Source organism: Denticeps clupeoides, chromosome 19 (assembly GCF_900700375.1).
Source record: "Denticeps clupeoides chromosome 19, fDenClu1.1, whole genome shotgun sequence".
Taxonomy (NCBI): Eukaryota; Metazoa; Chordata; class Actinopteri; order Clupeiformes; family Denticipitidae; genus Denticeps; species Denticeps clupeoides.
This window is the reverse complement of record NC_041725.1, coordinates 1,339,763-1,353,320: the sequence shown is the minus strand read 5'-3', so window position 1 is coordinate 1,353,320 and position 13,558 is coordinate 1,339,763. Positions and strand designations below refer to the sequence as shown.

The 13,558-nt window shown below is 40.1% G+C and overlaps 1 protein-coding gene across 3 annotated transcripts in view; it reads right to left on the bottom strand.

The window, feature by feature from the left end:
- Nucleotides 1-13,558, bottom strand: part of LOC114769669 (chloride channel protein 2-like) — a 44,431-nt gene that overhangs the window by 7,830 nt on the left and 23,043 nt on the right. Inside the window, exons 3-17 of one of the 3 annotated variants that reach the window (XM_028962878.1) lie at nucleotides 8,171-8,302; nucleotides 7,932-8,060; nucleotides 7,689-7,822; nucleotides 7,337-7,414; nucleotides 6,985-6,996; nucleotides 5,363-5,441; nucleotides 5,160-5,285; nucleotides 4,797-4,881; nucleotides 4,274-4,375; nucleotides 4,001-4,085; nucleotides 3,312-3,467; nucleotides 2,738-2,807; nucleotides 2,286-2,396; nucleotides 1,298-1,511; nucleotides 169-302 (exon numbers count right to left, since the gene is read on the bottom strand). In XM_028962878.1, coding sequence (XP_028818711.1) covers nucleotides 169-302; nucleotides 1,298-1,511; nucleotides 2,286-2,396; nucleotides 2,738-2,807; nucleotides 3,312-3,467; nucleotides 4,001-4,085; nucleotides 4,274-4,375; nucleotides 4,797-4,881; nucleotides 5,160-5,285; nucleotides 5,363-5,441; nucleotides 6,985-6,996; nucleotides 7,337-7,414; nucleotides 7,689-7,822; nucleotides 7,932-8,060; nucleotides 8,171-8,302 — 1,647 coding nt within the window. Of the gene's footprint in view, nucleotides 1-168; nucleotides 303-1,297; nucleotides 1,512-2,285; nucleotides 2,397-2,737; nucleotides 2,808-3,311; nucleotides 3,468-4,000; nucleotides 4,086-4,273; nucleotides 4,376-4,796; nucleotides 4,882-5,159; nucleotides 5,286-5,362; nucleotides 5,442-6,984; nucleotides 6,997-7,336; nucleotides 7,415-7,688; nucleotides 7,823-7,931; nucleotides 8,061-8,141; nucleotides 8,303-13,558 lie in introns of those variants that run through there. The other 2 variants (XM_028962880.1, XM_028962879.1) reach the window with 2 other exon arrangements.

Sequence of the window (13,558 nt, the reverse complement as noted above, 5' to 3'; positions counted from 1 at the left end):
GATAATTACTACAGACAGGAAATTCACGTCATTGCCCCTGATTTATTGAGAACAATTTTCAAACCTAAATCATATCTTATGGTCAGACCCAAATCACTGACGAGTGTACAGAAGCAGTAAGAAGTTTCACATTGTTTATGTGTGTAATGTAAATGTGTGTGTGATTACCTGCAGACTCCACCAGGGCAAATGTTTTCAGGTGGCCACTCATAAGTGCATCATGTAGCTGTCTGTATGTGCAGTTGAGAGTGACATAGCCAACATCTCTCACCATGATGTCCTCCACACGAATATTATACTTCCTGTTCACATCACACACACACACACACACACACACACACACACACACACACAAACCAATTACTTTTAATATTTTCTTTGGCTCCTCCATACTATACTGACTAGGAGACAAACCCAGCTCGAGTCATACACAGTTTCTGACTAAATGGTATGTTTGCTGCTGAAAGAGGTCACTTTGTATCTGGACAACACATTCTACCTCAGCAAAATCAGTTTTCTGCAGTCTAGGTTTGGGTGTGTGGGTGTCTGTGCAGAGGGGGAAACTGTCAGCAAGTGAGAGTGAGAGAACACACACACACACACACACACACACACACACACACACACACACACACACACACACACACAATCCTGGACTCGTCCGGACGTAAAAGCAAAGTCATTCAGATGGTAATTCACATCACTACCATAGCATTCATTCTTCGTCCATCCCTCTAAAACAAACCCATACACACAAAATTCATTATGTTTGCCACCTGCAGATTTCTATTTGGACTTGTATCTGGGGTATGCATACTGGACCTAAATATCGGTTCAAAATATTATATTACACACCAAAATGAGCCAAGATTAAAGACAGATGTTTTAGTAATTTGTCTCCATTATTCTTTTTGTAAAAACATAAACACACACAAAAATAAATGGCTGGCTTTTTTATTTTTCCTTTAAATATATGAGCACTGGCTATCGCTACACCATACCACAGCAATAAAGAAACTACAAACTTGTTAATCCCTTGGAAAAACATTTATGAACTTCATTCAGCATCTTGATCATATTAAATGGATAGTATTTGGAGTCTGTCCAGACTTTTATCCAAGATGATGGGGGAGTAAATGTAAACTTCAAAGGTGACCTGCATAAGGTTAACATCACGCAGTGTTGTCAGGTCTTATGGAATTCCTCTGCCACTTTTAACACTGTAAATGCACAAGAGCAGTCAGCCCTCCTGTGGACATTCTCTCTCTTTCTCAGACACAGACACATAAACACTCACTCTTGGTGGCCCCAGCCAAGCTCAGGCAGGTAGGGCAGTTTCTTGATGCGAATGATAGAGTCATAGATAGACGGCTGCAGGCTTTGTGCCACTGCGTTGGCCAGGATGACCGCAATCATAATGGGTAGGATGTGAGAGATCTGCCCAGTCAGCTCAAACACAATGACTGCAGTCGACACCGTGTGCGTCACTGCCCCCGACAATGCAGCCGCACCTGACACAGGAAGAGCAAGAGAGAGATGGAGAGATTTGTTGCCCTGGTCTCACAGTCAATCTAGTAAGAGACAAATGCTGCTCATTTGCCATTGTACAATAGTAGTACACATTAGTATCACACTATTAGGAATTAAATAGACTGTTACACAAGCCAATTAGACCACTTCAAATATTAAACCAGCTAAATGTCACCAGATGATACAGGAGCCATACGAACACACTGCATACCCAATATATCAGCAAAAGATATATATATCAGCATAAAATATCATCAAATAAAATAATCCAGGTCCTAGTTTTGTGTGTGCATGTTGTTACCTGACTTTGTCGGTGTTCTAGTCCGGAGTTTGTTATTGTGTGTGTTCCTGAGGCCCTGGTTGTGTGTACCTGACGTTAAGTGTATAAATGTTGCCTCAGTGTATCTAGTCCTCATCTGGTGATTGCATTTTTAGCTTGTCCTGTCTGTGTTTGTATTGTTGAAAGTTTTTGTGAGGTGTTCGAGCTGTGTCTTTTTCCAGCCCTGTCCTGCCAATGTGACAGTGTGGTTTGCATGCTCTCCTCTCTTGTTTCCACCCAAACCACCCCAAGGCACAGTGACTGAGTGTTAAAGGTGTGACTTGTGGACCCTGCCCTGATGATTGTGGATGCCCTCTGGATTAATTAGCTGTGGATAGTGAGCGAGACATTTTAGAGTAATGTGACCTAGCAGAAAGACATGAAGAATGAAAAGCAGCAGACCCAGAATGACAACAATGAAGTAAACTATTCTTACCCACAACAGCATAGCCTCCAGGTACTATGTGATAAATCATGCCATCTGAGTGTATGCCATCAGGAAACCATGCAGCCATGCTCTCTCCTACCAACCTGCCAAATGCAGCACCTAAACAACAAACCTAGTTTAACAACTAGTTAAACATATATGTAACACCATTTCCATTTTCTTAGGTTCAATATGTGTATACATATCTCATTCACAGATATATTTTTCTGTATATTCTGGTATTTCTATTTTTCCGTTTTTTCTTTCTAGGATTTCTTATTTGTATATTGAGCTTTCATATTATAAAGTTGGCATATTGTCTATGCTTTTGCCGCTCTTGCCGTGACAAGGTAAATTTCCCACTTGTGGGACTAATAAAGGATCATCTTATCAAATAAGCACAAAACTGATAAATGTCCTCACTTACCCTAAAATAGAAAAATAAAAACACCTTCACTCACCAATGACAAAAACTGGCATAAATGCTCCACAGGGTACTGGAATGGTGGTGGCTAGAGCAGACATCCAAAACTGCCAAACCAAAGAAAGATGGCATGCGTTAATCAACATCACACAATGAGAAGCATGTGCAGAAGTATTGTCTAACCCTGTCCTTCATATCTGTCTCTGTCAGAAAAGCCTGCATTGGACACACACTCAACACAGAAAGATGAAGAAGGTGAATGTCATCATCATCATTCTCTGCTGCAGCAGTAGGACATTTGGTGCAGCAGTTCCCATGGAGACAAATATGACAATTTCCAGTCACCCTCAGTTCCACCAAGGTTACTAAGGTGACAAATTTGTGTAGACACACACTCTTACAGGCAAGGTGGCATGTTTTTCTGGCACAATCAGGAAAATGTCCTCACAATTACTCAAACATATCTACGCAAGGACATTTTGCTCTTCAACTACATGTACACAAGACACAGGCAAGCAAACAGGCTCAAATTTACTAGTGTGACCCATGACACATACCAACAGTTGCTGTTAATTGGGGTGCTAATGGTGGTGATGGATATGACCACTTACCTTCATGACAATGAAGATGACCAGTGTGATAAACACATTGAGCTGAGGATGCTTCCATTCGTGGGAGTGTCCGATGTAGTCAAACTCCTCAGCAATGCCTTGCTTCGCCCAAGTGCGGTTGTCAAGCAGCGTGACCAATGACTCTTTCTGAGTCAACTGCCAACAGGAAGTGACATCAGATCTGTCAAGACTGTCCCAGAACGCAGTGGTACAAGTTCAGTTTTTCCAGCTTTAAGAAAATGTTTAATAAAATGACAGTCTAAAGAGAGCAATAACGAGCACCAAGCTACTGAAGATAACAGCACTTGGTTGTCACCACACTCTTATCACCTATGTGCTGTTGCTTCATTCACTGTAGCACTGAGCCATGTGGTTCCTCGTACATAAGAAATTATATTTCTCAGGTTCATTAAATAACATAGCTATTTAATGACGAAATTTAATTGGTGTTTAAGGTTAGAACTGCTCATAAAGTTTTGGCTCACCTGTAAATTAGTTTCACAACTGGAAAATGTGCATGGTGTCACTTGAGACCTGACCTGGCCTTCAAATATTAATTATAATATTTGAAGATCTGTAAGCCGATTTAATCTAATAATGATGAACTTATTCATATGCCAACTCCTATCAGCAATGTTTATGGAGGTGTCGTAAATTGCGTTTGGTGACATGTGTGTGCACTTTTGTACCTTCCCAGCCATGAACTGGCCAAACCCAGGAGGGAAGGTAAGGGTGGAAATCAGAAGAGTGACTAGAGCAGGATACAGCAGACGTCTGCAACAGAAGACAAAAGCACACAAATTCATAATCATACACAACACACATGCATGCACAAACACACACATACACAGTGGTACTAGCACTCATGCACATGCTGAGTGTACAGTCAAACAAATAATAGACAAGTCTTTTTACTTTCTTTCTTTCATAACTCACACAACACATATACATGTAAAACTGACTTTTTCATGAGGAACTTGTTGATTGTTTTCTGTTTCCTGATGAACTGGACAATCAGTCGGTTCAAGTAGACAAACAGAGCTCCACCAAATCCACTAGCTATACTGCAGAGTGAAAAGGAAGGAACAAATCATTTGGGATATGCAGTACGCAGCACTGGACCAGAACTTTTTTCCTTTTTGTTTGCCTTATAACCACTTGCTCAGTATGCAGTAATTATAATGAAAAATTATAATTCATAATAAATCAGATAATCAGATCCTCATTTTAATACAAATTTTTATGAAGGAAAAAAAAAACAAAAAACAGCAACAAACAATACTGCAACGGGATCTTATTTGCACTTCCACTTTAACTCTTCCTACTCGATCCAAATATCGATTATCAGACCACTTTAAGTAGTAATATCAATAATGGCCCTGAAAAAGCAATATTGTTTAACTTCTACTATTAACTTAATTCATACTAGTGATAAAATGGCTGATGCTATTTCATTGGTTAAACAAGTAATGTGATCAAGCTTACCCTATAACTGCAAAAGCAGGAAGCTCCTGCAGGTCGAAGGGAAAATCCAGGCGGAAACGAGTTTTAAATAATGCAGTGATGGTTTCTGAAAGAGTGGAAATTAAGAAAATGGTCATCTCCTTAGACAAGACATTTTAAGTGTCAACTGATGGAAGCTTGAGATAGGTCAGGTATAATTAGGAATAAAGCAGGAATAAAGTGGAACAAAGATTCTTAGTATTTTACTTAGGAGTTTCAATCTATGGTTCCATTTGATAGTTTGTGCTGATTGTGGAATGGTTCATTCTTTATGGGGTTATTGTGATCAGCTGTAATACAAGGCCCTTTTAAAATCACATTTCTTTCTCACACAGAAATCCTTACCTTCATCTCTGTTCCAAACTGCTAGAACTCTGAAGATAAAGGCACTAAAGGTGGCAGCAAAGAACCCTCTCCAGTAGTTTCTCACCGCAAAGAAGGTGGAGGTTACCTCAATGCTGAACAAAACACCTGAACAGACATCAAATGAGTTTTTAATTCACAAAGCTGTCTAAACACTCACAAAAGACAAACTCACACACACACACCTCCAATAGGAGCAGCAAAGCAGCATCCAACTCCCACAGCACAGGCAGCAGCCAGCATCTCAATGTTGCGTGACTTATTCTGTTCACAAGAAAACATTTTTTTTTAGAAAACACAATGCATATTTTAAGCATTGTAATCCAGTCAGCAGTATTTCTCAATAAGAACAGATCCCAAATGCTTTATTTAATGCTTAATTTAATTCTTCTCATAAACGCAAATATATCTTTTTTTCTTCCATAAACTCATCTATACACGTCTAACTATCTACATATGGGGAAACATGAATCACCTGCCTGACCAGATTATTGGTCTAAGGTGCTGTCAGTAATGGACAGTGGTCCATGCTGACCATTCTACAGCTACATACACAGTAAATTGTGATTAACTGCAAGACCGTGTATAGAAAATGAGAAAACATTATTCAGTTATAGGCTTTCACAATACTGAAATTTCAAACTCAGTGCTGATACAAAGAATGGTATTCGATTCTCAATACTATATTTGATCCTACAGGAGAAGTATTACATTTTAATAAAAAAGAATATTTTTAATAATGTCACAACACAATATATATATATACACACACACACACGCACACACACACACACACACACGCCACAAAGAAATGAATAAATAAAAAAACTGAACAATCAATAAAATAACACATGAATAAATAAGTAGATAAATGAAAAACATTTTGAGCCAAACAAAAAAGAAAAGAACTCTGCAGTTCTTATGCCATGGAAGTTACAAATTAATGCACGTTATGCAATTACACCATTCTTATAGTTAACTTTCTTAAACAGCATTGCTTAACAGCGGAAATTAAAATATTCATATTACGTACAACTTAACTCCCCTCTCAAACCATGTAAAATTCGGAGCAATGTTGTTTCAAATGCTTTGCTAAATTTGTCGTGCTGCTTGGTTTGATAGCAACAACTTAGTTTTCACTAATGAGCTTGTCCACAGCTTTTTGCTTTCCCCATTCATCTGGTTGATAGACTGTGCTCTTGATTTTTACATTTTCAAGCAAGCTTAAATAAATAATAATAAAGTGAAGTGATTGTCATTGTGATACACAGCACACGGTGCACAAAGTGAAATGTGTCCTCTGTCCACCCAGGGTGAGCAGCGGGCAGCCATGACCAGCACCCGGGGTGCAGTGTGTGGGAACGGTGCTTTGCTAAGTGGCACCTCAGTGGCACCTTGGCGGATTGGGATTTGAACCGGCAACCTTTTGATTATGGGGCCGCTTCCTTAACTGCACTGAGTTTGGCGCTGCAGAATTAACTCTGGAGCTACTTTCGCTTCCCGCCACATTGGGGCCTGCTAAAAATTGTTGTGGTCTGGTGGCAATTTTCCATGGACAGGTGGCAGATGCAAAACTGGAATTTAAGTATCGATAACAGTGCTAATCGATATCGAAATCTATACTAATTGTTTTTGAGGTTGTCCAAATGTCCAAAAGTAATGTATTCTCATATACAAACAAATACTGCAGGTATTGTGTGGGAGTTGGGGTTTTAATCTTTTACTACAGATCCAAACACAACCACCACAAAGCAGAATGAGAGATAGAGATTAAAGAAACAGCTTGAGAGAGAGAGAGAAAACTCACCTCATCAGTATTCTATACGACACAATCGCAAAATATAGTGAATCAGCATGAGAAAAAGAGAGAAAAAGACAGACAGACTACAGTAAGTTTGTTCTACAATGCATTTTTTTTCTGCACAAAGCAATAAAGCTGTCGGTGCTACAGAGCAGACTAACAGGCTGTGCAGAGGGGCATTCTCAGGTGATCAATGAGCACAGCATATGCATATGAAATATAGCAGCGATAAGGCAAGAAACAGAAAAATTAATCTCTTTGTTCTATCCTTACTGGTACAGAACAGATCTACACAAAGCCTGAGAAAATGTGCTCATGCTCATACTCACATTCACCCACACAAACACATACACCCTACCTCATATATTCCACCAAAAAGTGACATGAACTTGCTGAGAAGAGCAGCACACAGAGAAGCCACATGAACAAATGGCCCCTGTAACATAAAGGACATGCATGCTTATTTTTATGAGTGCTAAAATAAATAAATGAAAATAAATATTTTCTTTTACGGCACAAATACTAGTCAGAGAAAAACTACAGAGAAATAGTAAAGGAGTTTTAGAGCCAGGTCTGAGGATGTAGCTTTTGAATTCACTTTACGTTATTTTCAAACAGACACATAGGTGCCAAGGTACTGAAAATTGAGATTTTTTACTCCTCACCAGAATTAAATTCATAGTCTATGTGTGTGTATGTGTCCATTCTACCTCCTTTCCTAAAGGCATTCCACTGCCCAGTGCACAAGTGAGGCCAACAACTTTGGCTACAAAAGTCTTGAGCGTCAGATATTCCTTCAGGACAACTCCCCTCAGAATAGTCTTCATTTCAGGGATACCTGAGCCTGAGACAGACAAGAAAAGAGAGAGAGATATAGAGGGTGTTACCATTTGCATAGTACTGTTTGGTTTTAAATAAATTTAATCCCTGTTTACCGTATGTGTGTGTGTTACCTGCTGCCTGCGGGGCCACTATGTGTGTGAATCCCGCAGAGAAGCTGATAAGGACTACAGGGTAGGTGACCCAGGCCAGGTACTGCAGGAAAATGTTACTTTCTAGTCCCCCATACATCCACTTCTGTGCTATAATACACAAACACACACACATTTCATGTTGGAAATTTACAGGTGTTATTACATTTTATGATATAAGGGCTCTCTCACTCTCTCTGGTCAGTGTGCTTGGCTCTCACCCTGCAGACAGACAGCAATGCAGAAGTCCATGGCCCAGCTGACCAGAGCCATGACCAATCCCAGCAGGATGAGAAATATCCAGTCTTCTCCAATACGTGAGATCAGCAGCTTTTGGCACTGCAGAATACAGACTGCGCATGTGCATGCACAAACACAGGCCAGAAATTAACATCATAATAATGTTAAACGTGTTCATTCTGTTTTAGAGCAATGGCTTTTTCCTTGCACCCCTTCCATTTTGGTCAAATGTAGCTCTTCTCTTTCTGATTGCAGACACCCACCAAAGCGTTACTGGCAGATCTCGACCTACAATTACTTAGAGACTTTTCTGAAGGTCTACACACTAAAAAAGAAAAAGCAGACCCTGGATGTCAGATCTAAAACAGGCAGACAAAACCTCCGAGGTTCTAATCAGGCAAGAGGAAAACATGCATTCAAAACTAATTTTAATTTGAGAAGAAAAAAATATTCTAGGACTTGCCACACACAAATACAGAGACACTCGCTATTTTGTTCCACAATGCAAAACAGTACTCTAGAAACTGACAGTTGGAGAAAGTGAAATTATGAGGGTATCTGCAGGAAGTGCTGCAAAACAGGTCTTAAAATGACCTCCCTGATGACTGATATCACAAGACAGGGTCAACACAATATTATGCAAGTCATTTCACTCTGTGTGTGTGTGTGTGTGTGTGTGTGTGCATGTGTGTCAGCAATTTATGGCAATGTGTAAACACACAAAATGTGTTTTCCCCAGAAAAACTCAGGTCTCGTTAATGAAGACATCAGTAATGAAAAATGAGGTTTGCTCAGCAGCATAGTTAAACACACACACATACACACAAAGCACAACACTGTTCATTGATCACAATGTCAGCGGGTAATGTAGCTTCCATAAACACCACATTCATTTTGCCATTTTACACACACAGCCATTTCAAGCACATGTACTGATTAATGTCAGACCAGAGGGTTTTAGTTAAATTAATATACTATTCTTCCCTCTCTCTGTGACTTCAAATAAGGCTGGACTTATTTAATGTGCTGCAGGATATTACTTAAAGATCAGTTGTTAACGGTTAAAAACAAGCATTTTTAATAATTTTTTTTTTTTTTTTACCACCAAAGGGAAAATCCTGAGGACGACCTTCCAGGGCATAGGGAAACTCTGAGAACAAACACACCATTGTTACAGTGAGTCAGTCTGTCTGTCTGTGTGTGAGGGTGTGTCTCTCCAGAGATAATAGATGAACAAATATAATATGCTTCAATAACTTAATCGGTTAGTGTTTGTCCGTTGACTGAACAGATAAAAACAAAGGACACCGGATGCAGTATAATGTTTCAAAAACATACATTTGCAGTATAAAATGGCACTGGGTAAAATCCAAAAAATGATAGATGGGTGTTCAACCACTGCAATGCAGCAAACTTTAACTCACAGAGCCCACAGAGACTTATTCACTAGCACACAAGTAAAAAGGTGACTGGAATGACTGGGGTGTTTCTGAAAAATCACTGGGTGTACTCTCGTTGGTGAGGATGCAATTGATATTTGGAGCAAAATCATCTGGGTACATATAGTGCTAGAAGTGCACCTGGCCTTTTACCAGAATTCATTTTGAATATACCCCGCTGACTGTAGAAAGCAGGATTTAAAACAAAAACACAAAACATTGAAGGCAAACAATTTCCATTAGGCAAAACAAACAAACAAACAAACAATCAAAAAAAAAAAAAAAAAAAAAAAACACTGACCATTGAATATAGAGCAGCTGGAATATTTGCTAAAATATTTTACTTGTTGTACATGTTTACACATATACACATTTCTGTGTTGTTATTATTATTAATATTTAATTCAATGTTTATATTTGTCATGCTGGACAATGTTCATAAAATGTAATGAGAAAAAAGCATTAGGGAGAAACTGATTGGTGTGTTTTCATATGGCTATGTTGCACTCTAAATAGGAGGCCAAAAATGTCTGTTTATTTAAATTCATAAATTTTGTTTGTGAATTAGTCTGTCTGAGCTGTCCAGTAATTAAGGAAATGCCAGGACTCATGCTCACATATCTCTGAGTTTATCTCTTATGCAGTGTGCTGTTGAACCACACAGGTGTGAGCTGAGGAACGGAACACAAGTTATGCTGATAAAAACAAGGCAGTAATTATGAATAGTGTGTAGTTATGAACACACAAGTTATTACAGCAGATAAATATTTAATGTGTTTGGAGTCTCGCAGTTTCCATGACAACCAATCTGTCTATATAGCCACCCAGGGAGGAGAAAAAAATAACAAGAGAGAGAAGGTAGAGGAATAAATGTTGAGATGGACACCAAGCATCAACCTATAACCATGGTGACCTGTAGCATACCTGTTAAAATCAAACCTGTTCCAAATGAGGTCTGTGCATGTGAGTGCACAGGTTTTGTTGTGTATGTGTGTGAAGATTGAGAACGTCAGCGTGAGAGAAATGCATCTGAAACAAGAAGTGCGAGTCAATTACAGAAAGAAATGCAGACACAAACCCACAGATTACAGAATCAAGATTTAAGACAGGTCTGTTATGGTAAAGAAGACAGAAAAAATACACAACAACAAATTCACAAACCATAAAACATGTTATCTTACACTTATCTCCCCATTAACCAGTTCCATCTAATTTCCCATCATTTCTTCTGTGTACTTCATACTACTGATGATTCACTTCTGCCCCCTACTGTACTGAAGATGCAACAGAGACTGGACATGGAGGGATATGAGCCCCACTGCTCCTTCAGGGGATGGGTTAAATGCAGACCACATTTCAGCGTCCACACCTTCAAACAGTCAGACTCCAACCTCCACCATGGACAAGACCAGAGAGCGGTCTAAGGCCACCAGGAAGAAGATTGTACACCTGCACAAAACTAGGATGACTCAAACTACAACAGGCAGCAGCTTGGGGAGAAGAGATCAGCTGTTAGAGCAATTATTAGAACTCCCTCGACCCAGGGTTCTATGCAAGATCTCACCTCGTGGTGTACAAATGATCTTGAGAACAGTGAGGAAACAGCCCAGAACTACATGGAGGGAACTGGTCGATGAACCAAACAGAGCTTCCTGTAGGTCTGCATCTGACAGCATTAACTTTCCCTTTGTCAGCTGCTGGGGTGGAAAGTGAATGTGCTTTACTTTGTGTCTCGGTCCTCCAGTTGGTTCTATGAAACATACAGGCTGACAGTGGTACTTGTGGGATTGAGAAAGAAACACTTCTCTACAAGACTGAAACTGAAAAGAACAATGGACTAGTCCCTCACTGACTGCACATTTATACAGAGATTTGCTGATTCCTCTAAGCCTTCCTCTCATTTAGACTGTGCAGTTTTCCTGGTCATTTCCTGTCATGGGGCAAACACCCAGCTCAAACGCACACTATACAGTCTGATGGGACCTGACTGATCACACTACACAAGCAATCTGAACATATTAGAAGCAGAAGAACCACCCACATCAGTTGTCATGCTGTACATTTACATTTACAGCATTTACCAGACACCCTTATCCAGAGTGACTTACAATCAGTAGTTACAGGGACAGTCCCCCTGGAGCAACTTAGGGTTAAGTGTCTTGCTCAGGGACACAATGGTAGTAAGTGGGATTTGAACCTGGGTCTTCTGGTTCATAGGCGAGTGTGTTACCCACTAGGCTACTACCACCCCTACAAAGCGAAATGTGCTGCTTTGGTCATTTACGTCCACAGCTGAACGAGCAGAGATTCCATGTTCTGCAAAGTGAGGACAAACCTCACAAAGGGTAAAAAAAATTCAAAATTTCAGCGGGGTAGTGGTGGCCTAGTGGGTAAGGAAATGGACCCGTAATCAAAAGCATGCCGGTTCGAATCCCAACCTGCCTAGGTGCCACATAGCAAACCCCCCCCACACTGCTCCTGGATGTTTAGTAAATGTTGAGTTTGTGGGTAATTATTATTTTCTCTCTCAAATTCGAACAGTTTGATTTAAGGGGGCAGGACATTTCTTTAAGGGGGCATTGCCCCCTCGTGCCCAATCATAGCGCCGACCCAGTCCAGCATTATCATATATGTAAAAACTATAAATCAATATAATTGTACAACACTAATTTTGGATGTTCCTTAAATTTGAGTAAAATTCTAAGACTTTCAAATCATATGAGCAATGGCTAATTGGGCACAATTTGGACATTTTCACTTAGGGGAGTACTTTTTGCCAGCGGTTTAGATATTTTTAGGGGACAGAAAATTTGTACACTTTACAAGATATTTAATATTAATATTTAAAATATGTACACTAAAACAGCATCTCCTAGGTCTTCAAACCAGATCTTCACAATACGGCGGACATGGAATGGAATGGAGTCAATGGAAAAGCACAGTGAATGTGGCATCTAGGTAATTCTAGGTCTATAATCACACACCCCTTCTCAGCATGTCTGCAATTGTGCATGCAGAGTTTTCAGGTTGCTTTTTGGAGGTTAGGTTACTTTTGTAAAGTTCACAATAACCAGAACAACTTCTGGCTGGACCGGATTCGTGTTACACCAGTTTATGTTTTTATTACAAGCAGTTTTTTTTCCCACTACAATTCAGTAAAACTTACTTTTACTTTTTGTTGGTTCCGTTATTCTTCACTAAGAGGGCATCCAGTCAGTCACAAACTACAGGAATAAAACCTCTGCCTGTGATAGTGACCCCTCCCTACCAGATCCCTACCTGAATTATTTCTACACACAATTTGACACACAGAACAAAGTCACTGCAAGGAAATCAAACCCTCCTTCCAGTGATCAGGTGCTATGTCTAACCACGGCAGACGTGAGAAACTCTTCACAGTTAACTCAGGAAAGGCTGCCGGTTCAGAATGTGCAGACCAGGTGGCAGATGTTCTCTCAGACATCTTTAACATCTCACTGAGCACTGCTGTTGTTCCAATGTGTCTCAAGGCCACCACCATCGTGCCCGTGCCAAAGACGTCTTCAGTGTAGTGTCTCAATGACTATCGTCCACACACTTACACCACTTGTGTGGTGATGAAGTGCTTCTAGAGGCTGGTCATGATACATATGAAGACCCTACTGCCCTCCACCCTGGACCCACAGCAATTCGCCTATCATCGAACCACTTCATGGACTATGTCATTGCCACCACCCTGCATCTGACCCTCACCCATCTGGACAATAAGAACACATATGCACAAATGCTGTTCATAGACCTCAGTTCAACACCATCATTCCTCCGCACTTGGCCGAGAATCTGAGCCTGCTGGGCCTTAACAACATTTATTACTTATATTGCCCAAATCACATACAGTATGTCTCAATAGGCTTTGACAGGCCCTACAGTTGACCCCCCCCACACACACAC